Source organism: Cucurbita pepo, chromosome 13 (assembly GCF_057944985.1).
Source record: "Cucurbita pepo subsp. pepo isolate OVF chromosome 13, ASM5794498v1, whole genome shotgun sequence".
NCBI lineage: Eukaryota > Viridiplantae > Streptophyta > Magnoliopsida > Cucurbitales > Cucurbitaceae > Cucurbita > Cucurbita pepo.
This window is the reverse complement of record NC_141810.1, coordinates 3,104,891-3,115,928: the sequence shown is the minus strand read 5'-3', so window position 1 is coordinate 3,115,928 and position 11,038 is coordinate 3,104,891. Positions and strand designations below refer to the sequence as shown.

The following is an 11,038-nucleotide window of genomic DNA, read 5'->3' as shown; positions in this document are numbered from 1 at the left end:
TTGAATTAACCCTAATCAACCCTAATCGGTGTGCTGAATCTAAACCAATACCATGATTTATCTCCATTCGCCGACACGTAACATACCTTTTGACCAAATAATCTCTTATAATTTTGACCTCTCCCAAAAGGAGATATACCCACGATTTCGATTTGCTACCCACAGTCCATAACAGGTGTCTCTCGTGGGTCATTGCTCATCACAGAATTGCTCGTCACAGAATTAGCACACCACAGTTCTGTCCAATCACTGTTGTAAATTTGGATTCGTTGGAGGTCAATAGGGTTTGCTAGACAGCGAACCACATCGCCGTTGTAGAGGTTCGCATTGCCGATGTCATGGAGGTTTGCATCGCTGACGTCATGGAGGTTGGTCGTAGATGAAAAAGATTTATATCAAATATATATTTAAAAATAACTAAACATTTCTATTTCTTAAGATAAATAATTATGATTTGAGGAAAATCTCATATTAGTATTTAATAAATTTTAATTTAAACATTTAATTTGTTCAGCTTCTAAATTATCCGTTTCAAATGGCTAGGATCCAAATTTCACGTGGCAATAACAAACCAAAACTCCACCACGTGTCTCAACTAACCAACCAAAACCCACCACGTGCAGACTGTGACCCGTCGAATCCTCCCAGACTGCCACGTGTCCACTATCCCCACCACACCCCTCAAACTCCCATCCCCATTTCCTTCCTTTCTCTCCACCTTTCTTCCTCACTTCACTTTTTCTTGGGAAAAAATGTCCGGCGGAGTGGGGCCCACATGCAGTGACATAAGCCTCCCAACGGAGCAAGAAATCCTTCACAAAGAATCATGCGATCCAAAGCAGCAGCAGCAGCAGGAGGGAATCAAATCACCCGGCGGCGTTGGGCAGAAGAGGGCGGCGGCGGCGGCGGCGTTTCTGAGTTTCCAGCAACTGAATGCGCTTGCGGTGGTGGTGATATTCTCAGCCAGTGGGATGGTGTGCGCTGAAGACTTGGCGTTTGTGGTATTTTCTATGATGTATATGTACTTCATTTCCAGAGTGGCGTTTCCGCCGCTGGCCGGCGCCGGAGAGCCGACGGTGTTCAGCCAGGAGAATAGGCTGCTCCGCTTGTATGGATTCTTCACCATCGTTGTGGGATTCTTCCTCCCTATAGCCTACATTCTGGAGGGCTTCTTTGAAGAAGATAAAGAAGGCATCAAAGCCGCTTCTCCCCATGTCTTTCTTCTTGCTAGCCAGGTTTAGCATCTTCAAAAGACTGTACCACTATTGTAATGGTTCAAGTTCTCCGCTACCTGATACTATTCTCTTTGGTTTCCATATTTAAAACACTTTTTAGAGATAGTTTTTTACCCTCTTATAAATGTTGTTTCATTCCCCTTTCCAACCGATGTAGGATTTCATAACCACATCGGTGGGAGAAAGTAACGAGACCCTTTATAAGGGTGTGGAAACTTCTCCCCATCGATTGGGGACGGAAACGAGGGAACGAGTGTCAACGAGGACACTAGCCCAAAAGGTGGATTGTAAGATCTCACATTAGTTGAAAAGGAGAATGAGACGGTCACATTAGTTGGAAAGGAGAATGAAATCCCGTTTATAAGAGTGTAGAAACTTCTACCATCGATGAGAGAATGGAATGAGTGCCAACGAGCACACTGGGTCTCAAAGTGGTGGATTGTGAGATTCCACTTGTTGGAGAGAAACTAAATACCCTTTATAATGTGTGGAAACCTCTCTTATCGATGGAGAAGAGAATGAGTACCAACGAGCACTCTGGGCTCCAAAGGAGTTGATTGTGAGATCTTGGAGGGGAAAACGAAACACCCTTTATAATGGCGTGGGTGTGGAAACCTCTCTCATCGATTGAAGAAGAGAATGAGTGCCAACGAGTCCAAGGAGGTGTATTGTGAGATCCCACTAGGAGAGACACCCTTTATAATGGTGTGGAAACCTCTCTCATCGATGAGAGAAGATAATGAGTGCTAACGAGCACTTTGGGCTCCAAAGCCTTTATAATGGTGTGAAACCTCTCTCGTTGATTGAAGAGAATGAGTGCCAACGAGCATCTTGGGCTCCAAAGGGGTGGGCAGGGAGAGGAGAGGAGAACGAAAAGTCTCAAGGGAAATATGGAAAGGGAAAGTCATTAGTAGTGGGCTTTGGACCGTTACAATTATATATATCATTTATAGTTGTTTTGTGTTTTGTCAACAGAGTTTCATGGAAGGCGTGGCGGGGAACGACAGATTCTCGACGCCGATCCGAGTGTTCGTGCCAGTATTGTACAACGCGAGAAGGGTGTTCACATTGACGGAGTGGCTGCGGGACGAGTTCGCGAAGGAAGACAAGGAGTACAGCGGGTCTGTGCGGCGGCAGATGATCGGAAGAGGGCTTGCGGTGGTGAACATGGCGGTTTGGAGCTTCAATCTGTTTGGGATCTTGTTGCCTTTGTATGTGCCAAAGGCATTGAAGAGATATTACTCCGTCAAAAAATCCAAAGATTGAGAGAGCTTTGTTTGGTTAATTATTCAAAATAACTGTGGTTGATCTGTTCTGTTTTTGTTTTAAGATAGCAATTATGTTTGAATAGTTTGGAGTTTTTGGATTGTAATGGAAGTTCTTAATTAATGTAACTTTCTGGGTTTTGCATGGCTGAGATTATGATCATGTAGAGATTAGTGCACAAGTGATCAAAACAAAAACGTCTCATTTTTTTTTTGTAGAAACTTTATGCAAAAAAAAAATTTGGAGGTGAACCGAACCGAATGTGGTATATCCTCATAATTATCTATGACTCTTTTTGTTGTCTCGCACGACCACTTGAAGAAACGGGGAGGGAAGTGAGACAAATGGCTAAGACTACAGGAAAGATTCCTCTTAGATAATAGGTACTGTAATTAGTATTCCTATGATCGGTTTAGTCGGGATCCCCCTCGAATTAGAAGAATTAGAAAAAAAGAGGGAGGGGTAGGTTCGGTAATCTGTGAATCTTTCATTTGGTCCAAGTCATTTCAAGCCCTCTTCTGTGAATCTTTCATTTGGTCCAAGTCATTTCAAGCCCTCTTCTGGTTAGTTTAATCAGGGTGTTATGATTTTCTATTCTTTCAAAAAAGCATGTCGATGTCATCCTAGTTTGTTTTGGCCTGCCAACGAGCCAAGAAATCCGTCGCCAGAGAGTCATTTCTAACCCTCTTCTGGTTACTTTAATTGGGGTGTTACAATTTTCTATTCTTTCAAAAAAGAATTGTCAGAGTCATTTCTAACCCTGTTACTTTAATCGGGGTGTTACAATTTTCTATTCTTTCAAAAAAGCATCGTCGATGTCTTACCAGATTGTTTGAACCTGCCAATGGGCCAAGAAATCCGTCACTGGCGAGTTATTTCCAACCCCTTTCTGGTTACTTTAATCAAGGTGTTATGATTTTCTATTCTTTCAAAAAAGTATGGTCGATGTCATCCCAGTTTGTTTTAGCCTGCCCACAAGTCATTTCCAACCCCCTTCTGGTTACTTCAATCGGGGCGTAATAATTTTCTATTCTTTCAAACTCATCCTGTCCCAGCTCCACCTCATAGACATCTCTAGTGGTCGAGAGAGTCGCTCATCTACGAGTGAATATGTATAAAAACAAGTGAGAATTAGTAGAAGTATATGAAAGGAGTATGTTCCCTTGCATTATCACCAAAAACTGATTCACTATTGAATGACAAAATTGGGGTTACAAACAAATGGAAAGAATGATGATACCATTTTTTATGCAACGGACATTAATTTCAACAACAATACATGTAGCCAAAATAAGCCTGGCTCAAGTTACAAACAAACAAAATGGAAGAAACCCAAAACAAAAAAAAAACAAAAAAAGGCTCAAGAAAAAGGGATGAGCCAATTATGCTCTCAGCGATACAGCGCCAGTTTTTCCTCCCCTCGCTCCCATTCCTTTTATGACTCTCTTTCTCTATCCCACAAAACAAAAATTTGCATCTTTCTCATGTCATAATAATGCCCGCCCCTATAAAACCTTCCCCATCCACCATTTTTACACTGAAATCCTGCAAACTCTTGCTTCCTTTCATGTCTCCAACAGTAGCTTCTCCCACAATCCCGCTCATTCAAATCGACTGAGCTACCGTGTTCGTGTACCGGAAAGCAGATCGCCGTCGTCGTCTCTAACTGGCACTACCTACGAACTCTGATAGGAAGACTACTACCTCCTATCAGCACCTGTTCTAGACATATCAAAGAAATGCACCAGTCACTCCAATAGTTCTACTCCAAAACCTTTGAACTTTACGTATATTCTCAACAGTGCAGTCGTGGTGATCCGTTTCAATGGTAATACGATATTTGGTTAACGAGAAATGTCAGATTTTTAATTCTCGACTAATAACCACCTAATTGAATCTACCAGCAACCAGCATTTTGCAGTTAAAATATGATATTACCGAAGTTTAAGACGATCTCTTCTAAGGACATGAAATAATTTTGACACAAAACTTACTTGTGAATCTGGTTGATGAACCATTGCCATTTAATACGGTCACCAGTTTTCTTTCTTGGCCTAGCGATAGAATTTCTTGCACTCTTTCTGGCCAATCTGAATTCAATCTTCTAGCAAAGTCTTCTACTTCCCTGCATCCAAGAGATTAACTAACTTAAATGGTGACAAAAAGAAGTGGATTTTGAGGACGACCGCAATCAGCTACTACACATACATGCCTGGAAAATATGATTCAGACCGACTTCAATATGGCAGAAGACTAATACAAGGAAAATAATAACATATACATCCATTTGAGACATTATGGTTAGTACAAGGGACTGCTCATCATGTAAAAACAGTCATTTACCTGATGTGTGTGCAACAGACTAAACCCAAGCCCACCGCTAGCACATATTGTCTTCTTTGGGAGGGCTTGAACTGTTACAGTATGTGTATTTGGGAGGGCTTGAGCTGTTACAGTGTGTGTATTTGGGAGGGCTGAGCTGTTACAGTGTGTGTATCGTTGATGAAAGATATTTATGATTCAAAATATTCATGACCATTGCCATGTGATAAAAGAGAACATGAAATCCTGGGTTGAGGTAGTTGCACTATTATTTGGCTGTTCGGCTTCAAAGACTTGTCACAACTTCTAAGACATTGTTTTCCCCTCCCCATGAAATTTGGGAAAGAATGATTTCTAATTTTATTTTGCTTCGACTTTCAAATTTTGCCTATAAAAGGGGTCGAAAACTCCTTGGCAGACTACCTCTCAAGAGAGTTCTTACTCTCAAAGAAATCTTCTCCCTAACCAATCTCCTTCACCTTGAGATGACCGGAAAGAAGACGGTGGAAAAAGGGAAGAAGCCCATTGCTTCTTCGAACACCCCTACTCCAATGACATCTGACAGTTATGCGATGGATTCTGGTTTCACATTGGTGAAATAGCCCCTTGTTTCTCGAGAAGAGATGGGAAACATGCTCAATATCATTTGATTGAATAGTTGACCCAGCTCCTTGTTGTTTGAAGAAGCCCTCCACTTCAATTGGTATTTTTTCACGAAAAGCAAACATGAGATAACAAATCCAGTCCTTCACTAAGATTTCGAATAGCTGTCCCGAATTCAAGTTGATTATGTTTTGCCTCTTCCTCGGAGAATGACGATCAAAACAATTCCCAACTTCTAAGACATTGTTTTTCCCCTCCCCATGAAATTTGGGAAAGAATGATTTCTTTTCTACAGGCTAGGCTAGATGGTGTATGGTTTCTAACAGCTTACGTATTTTTCAGTAAACAAATCCTCAAAGCCTAAAAAAAATATAATTACCATTTCGTTTCTATCCCACAAAGCCAAATTAGAACAATTCACTCATTAAATAAAGAGAAGAAAACCGGAACTTCACAAATCAGAAATTAAATTCAAATATCACCTAGAACCTTATAGCATATGAGCACGCAGAAGAAGCAAGCACTAAGACGTGAGAAAAAGGTTCAATGTTGTCCACTGTTCAACATTTCCCGACAGTTGAATAAAGTGGGTTGGAAAAAGGGTTCAGTACAACATTCATTTGACATATCTGACCTGTCAAGTTCCTCCTTCATCGCAGGATCTAGATCATCATACATATCAGCATCATCGAACTCGATCTTAGATGAATATATGGAAACTGCTGAATCCTGTGATTTCACAGTTCTACTCGGAGATGCCCCCGAAATCTTGTCAAACTCATTATTCTGGCAACAAGAAGGAAGTGCATCCAACTCCTAAACAATATAAGATTGCAAAATTCAATAATTTGAGCTACTTCTGATGTGAGGCCAAATACAAAAAATTATGCACAGATGCAAACCTCTATTTTATCATGGTTCCCATTCTCATTGGTTGAAGAAGAATCCTTCTGTTGATCCTTTCTCCTCCGATTTTTCTTTTTGTTTTTGTTTGCTTTTACTGCCTTTGAATCTGCGTGTGGAATAATAGTGGTTGAATTACAAAGAAAAAATAAGAGACATTTAGCACTGAGAATCTCGAAAGAGTACGGATAAGTAGCAACTTCTCTCCCCATGTTTACAGGTAAATTGTGGCAAATTCTTATATACTGCAAAACTACTTGACAAGGACACTAAAATTCAAGATGTGATATTAAGGCTAGAGCATGAAAAGAGGACAGCCCAGTAAAAAGTTAAGACCATGAAATGAGACAGAAAGAGCAAGAACGAGTGAACAATTCTCAAGTACCTCCGTCTCCTCCATTTATAAATGACAGAAGGTCATCAACTGATCTATCATCCACCCGCTCCTCGATCTCAACGTTCTGAAAGATGTGAAAAATGACGTGCTAAATTGCAATTGGGAGATTAAAATTATATAACACAACTCAAAGTCAGATTAAGTATACTACTCAGAACCTTGGATAGGGTTAAAAACAAGGATGTGAAGAAAATAGCAAAAAGTACAGATTTTTGGGTATTTTAGGTTTTTTTTTTATCGTGTAATTTTCATTTTCTTTATTAGAGAATACCTCATCCTCTTTCTCCTAATATGTTCTACTGTTATGAATATTGTTTTTCCATTAGTAAAAAGGTAATTTACCTTCAATTTCTCTCTTTCTCTTAATTCTTTCCTTTTCCGTGCATATAATCTATTTAAGAGCCGAATGCGTGGATCATCTGTTATGTTGCGTAAGGGCTCCAACTTTTCTTCCTGTAGAATTAAGTCTGAGTGAGCACTTAAACTGAATATGTGAGTGTGTGAGTTGGTTTTGGGTGTGAGTGTGGGACGCACCTCTGTGAGATCATCAGGTAGGTGAAATGTCTCCCTTATCTCCTCTGGAGTCTTTCCTTCAATAATTCGAGCAAGTGCTCGACTAGTTAGATCAACCAACGGTTTCAATTGTAGGCTGTCAGCAGCAGACGTCAACTCACATAGCTTTTTTGTATCCATGCGAATGAATTTCTCATCAAACGTCTTACGCTCCTATGGAAAATAATACCCATGTTCATTTGTAATATGACTACTGAGTTGTCCATAAGTAACAGCGTCCATTCAATCTCCACATCTCCATAACTGATGATTGTGGTTAGAGGAAAGAACAGGTTCAGAGATATACTGACCTTATTGGAGCGACCCGGTACTTGATGGAACCTGCAATAGTCAAGAATTAAGCCTAATATAGCAGGATTCACTCGCTGCGGAAGAGATATTGCATAATTCTTGGAGGATCCCATCCCTGTTTGGAGTATTTCCCGACAAATCATAGGGCAAAACATAGCAACTTCTTCTTCAACTTGTTGTATTGAGCCATCAGCAGTTTGAAGCCAAATGTAAGACTTCATCTGGAAAAAAATCACATTTCAGAAGGAAAATTAACCAACAAATAATGAATTGGCCGATGCAGCAACTTAGATAAGTGTGATTTTTTCTTAAACTGTCGCCTGCTGTATACTGATCATCAAAACACATAGGATCTCCAAGAACCCCTAAATGCATTACATGTATCATCCATATCATCCCAAAAACTGTGTGCGTGTGGGAGGTGAAAAAACTCCATGGAAAATTTTGTGCCATGTTCTTAAACCAAGACAGTTTCTTGGTCCTAGTGTAAATTTGTAAAGCATTGTACCTCAGGTTTGACTACCGCCATAGCACTTTCAGTCATCTGATGTAGCACTTTGTGGTCGCCGCACAAAGAAAACAGGTCACTCAGTAATATCACTCTTTCAGGAATACTAATGTAAGCACTTTGAACCACCTCGAAGGAATTAGGGAGTCATAGAGAAATAAATATTCTACTTCTTCAGGGTCTTAACTTTGTTGAGACTCTCAACTCTTTATCAATACTGCCAAAGTGGATAAAAAGGAGAATCCAGACAAGCATGCCTCTTATTGATAATAGAAGTTTAGAGAGCTAGCTGCACTACACAGAAGGGACTCACAATCAAGGACTAGCAAATAACCAAAAACCTGAGACCAAAAGACATAAATGCGAACATTATTGAAAAGATGTGCAAACTTTATATCAGCCACTTGCAACATGCAAACACAGACTAGGATATTTACTTAACATGTCAAAATAAAAGGACATAACATACCTTACACAAAAGTAGGAAAATGATGTGGATTAACCAAAATTCCTTGTTTATAAGAATAGAGCATCATTTCTTAGATAAATAAAATAAACTCCCACTAGTGAGTCTATTTTTTCAGTCCTTTGGAGGATAAAGATTCCTATGAAAGTGAAATCTTTTCGCGGAGGATGTATTGGTATTTGGTTGTTTTGTTGTATTCTTTGTCAGAAGGCGAAGGAAGAAATAGATCACATTCTTTGGGGATGTGAGTTCGCGCGTTCTATTTGAAATTCTTACTTACAGACATTTAGCTTCTTGCTTGCCTGTCATAGGGACATTAGTGTCACGATCGGGAAGTTCCTCCTCCATCCACTTTTTCATGAGAAGGGTCAGTTACTGTGGTTAGTTGGGGTGTGTTATCATGTGGAATCTTTTGCAGTTTAAGGAATAATGGTGTTTAGTGGTTTGGAGAGGGATCCTAGCGATGTTTGGTCCCTTATTAGATTTCATGTTTCTCTTTGAACTTCGATTTCAAAGATTTTTTATATTTGTTCTACAGGCACTATCTTGCAAGATCGAAGCCCTTTTCTTTAACTGGGTTCCCTTTTGTACGCTCGGTTTTGTATTCCCTTGAACTCTTTCATTTTTTCTTAATAGAAGTTGATGTTTTAATCATAAATAGATAAATAAAATACACTCTGGTTCATCAATAACTTTCATCTTGAACACGGAAACCTGACTAATGGTACAGGAGTGCCAAAGAAAAAAATTCCATCTAGAATCGAAGAAAAATGCAAGATCCTCTACTCATCTTTCCTTAAAAGAAATCCTACAATGGTCAACGGAAGTAAAAAGTAGCCACCTTGATACTAACCCTGACCTTCACCTTGCCAAAAAAAACTACTGAACATGAGCTGAACCTGAAAGTCTTTAGTGCACAGAAGGGGTGCTGCCTGCTGGCAGTTGAGCATATTAAAACTATTAAAGATGGACAGAAGTTCGTAGAGAACACACAAAGATATTTATTGCTTTGATCCTTACAGAGAATAATCCAATTTGGTGATGGAAAAATATTGAACTTCCTCCTTCAAACAACGTTACAAGTATGAATTTGATACTTATTCTGCTTAAAACTCGAGGTAATCCATTTGCGATTAGAGATGTGACCAAAACCTCTGATTTTTTTTTCTTTGGATTGAAAGATAAAATTATTTCAGTTGGTTGGAATTACAAGGATAGACCTTCCAAGAAGCACTCAATCACTGTGGTCAACAGTCACCTACAAACGCAAGCTCAACCACATCCTTCAACTTTACTCTCATTAATTGCATTATTCTATAATTATATCAAATGATTCACCCAAAATCTAAAATCCTAGCCACAAGAAGCTAATCTCTAAAGAACTAACAAAACTTAACTCTCAAAATCAAATTTCAAAGCTAAAGAAGAAAATACTGTTCAATTTCAAAAAATTTCGTGCACTGCCTGAATAGATATTTGAATCAACTTCAACAGTAGCGAGTGGACTCCATTTCTAACCACACTTCAGCCACAACACAAAGAAACGTTCCACAAATTCTCAATATTGCTACATAATCCATAGAGCATGGTACATAGAACAAAAGTCGAGGAAATCTCAAATTTTCCGCTGCCCAGATTTCAATTAAGAGAACGGTAAAATTTAACTACTGCAGCTATATGCCAGCAAACGAACAAACTAAAACCATCAAAAACCGAAAATTCAACACCCATTTCCTCTTTTTTTCAAAAAAACAAAACAAATCTAATTAATTAGAATCACGAATCGTATCCTATCACGGCAAATTAAAAAATAATAATAACAATAACGAAGTCCATTTCCATGGAGAGAAAAAAACAACCAATGCAATTCGTTCCCAAAAATCAAGCTCATGTTCACAAAACCCCCTCTTGAAGGTAACGAAATGAATCAAAATCCCAACCAATAGGAGCCAAAAAGACAAATTAAAAAACGGAAAAACACAATAGAGATGGAAACATAGCGAAATGGAACACAGAAAGATGAAGAACATAAATTGATACCTTGCAAAATGGAAATGTTGCACAGAAAATGAAAGATTGGAAGAAGAAGGAGGAGCTGGAGATAGGGTTTCAGACTGGCCTCTGTTGATATTCTGCACTTTCAGATTTTTTTTTTTTTTTTTTAATTTTTTAATTTTAATTTTTTTCTTTTTTTCTTTTTTTTTTTTTTTAATTTTCTCTTACGCTTTGCTTAACAATTTGTGTGCGGTTCGTGTTCGGCACGTGATCTCTATCAACGAAGCTGGCCGCCGCACGTGACGGTAGTTAGGGTTTCGGGTGGAAGCCGACGCAGCCTCATCAGACTTGACTTCGCCGGAATCTTATGGGCTTCGTCGTGGGCCTTCGACACTCTAAAAAATATGACGTTTCAAAGTTTAGGGCAACTACGTATATAGAAAAATAAATAAATAATTGTATTTATAACACCCTTCGTA

At 39.1% G+C, this 11,038-nt stretch overlaps 2 protein-coding genes across 5 annotated transcripts; one reads left to right on the top strand and one right to left on the bottom strand.

Annotated features, from left to right (window-relative positions):
- Positions 1 to 728: 728 nt before the first annotated feature.
- On the top strand, positions 729 to 2,652 carry LOC111809194 (uncharacterized). Its single transcript, XM_023695579.2, has 2 exons — positions 729 to 1,235; positions 2,211 to 2,652. The coding sequence occupies exons 1-2, from the start codon at positions 753 to 755 to the stop codon at positions 2,499 to 2,501; spliced, it is 774 nt and encodes a 257-aa protein (XP_023551347.2). The 5' UTR covers positions 729 to 752; the 3' UTR covers positions 2,502 to 2,652.
- Positions 2,653 to 3,723: 1,071 nt separating this feature from the next.
- On the bottom strand, positions 3,724 to 10,939 carry SK21 (SKP1-like 21). 4 transcript variants are annotated; one of them, XM_023694016.2, is made up of 10 exons: positions 10,605 to 10,939; positions 8,099 to 8,439; positions 7,590 to 7,811; positions 7,261 to 7,452; positions 7,069 to 7,179; positions 6,715 to 6,790; positions 6,329 to 6,438; positions 6,061 to 6,242; positions 4,496 to 4,626; positions 3,724 to 4,223 (listed from the first exon to the last, which is right to left on the bottom strand). In XM_023694016.2, exons 2-10 carry the CDS (start codon positions 8,132 to 8,134, stop codon positions 4,174 to 4,176), a joined length of 1,110 nt encoding a protein of 369 aa, XP_023549784.1. In that variant the 5' UTR covers positions 8,135 to 8,439; positions 10,605 to 10,939; the 3' UTR covers positions 3,724 to 4,173. The 4 variants fall into 4 exon arrangements, with proteins under 4 accessions (XP_023549784.1, XP_023549788.1, XP_023549785.1 ...); XM_023694020.2 differs by having other exon boundaries at positions 8,099 to 8,392; XM_023694017.2 differs by having other exon boundaries at positions 8,099 to 8,387.
- Positions 10,940 to 11,038: the final 99 nt, after the last annotated feature.

What these genes read in the sequence shown, in the direction of transcription:
- LOC111809194 (XM_023695579.2), top strand. Translation starts at nt 753, where the DNA reads ATGTCCGGCGGAGTGGGGCCCACATGCAGTGACATAAGCCTCCCAACG. An exon ending in TCTTTCTTCTTGCTAGCCAG is followed by an intron (nt 1,236 to 2,210) that starts GTTTAGCATCTT and finishes TTTTGTCAACAG; the next exon opens with AGTTTCATGGAAGGCGTGGC.
- SK21 (XM_023694016.2), bottom strand. Translation starts at nt 8,134, where the DNA reads ATGACTGAAAGTGCTATGGCGGTAGTCAAACCTGAG. An exon ending in TACCTGATGATCTCACAGAG is followed by an intron (nt 7,180 to 7,260) that starts GTGCGTCCCACA and finishes TTAATTCTACAG; the next exon opens with GAAGAAAAGTTGGAGCCCTT. An exon ending in TTCATCAACCAGATTCACAA is followed by an intron (nt 4,224 to 4,495) that starts GTAAGTTTTGTG and finishes TGATATGTCTAG; the next exon opens with AACAGGTGCTGATAGGAGGT.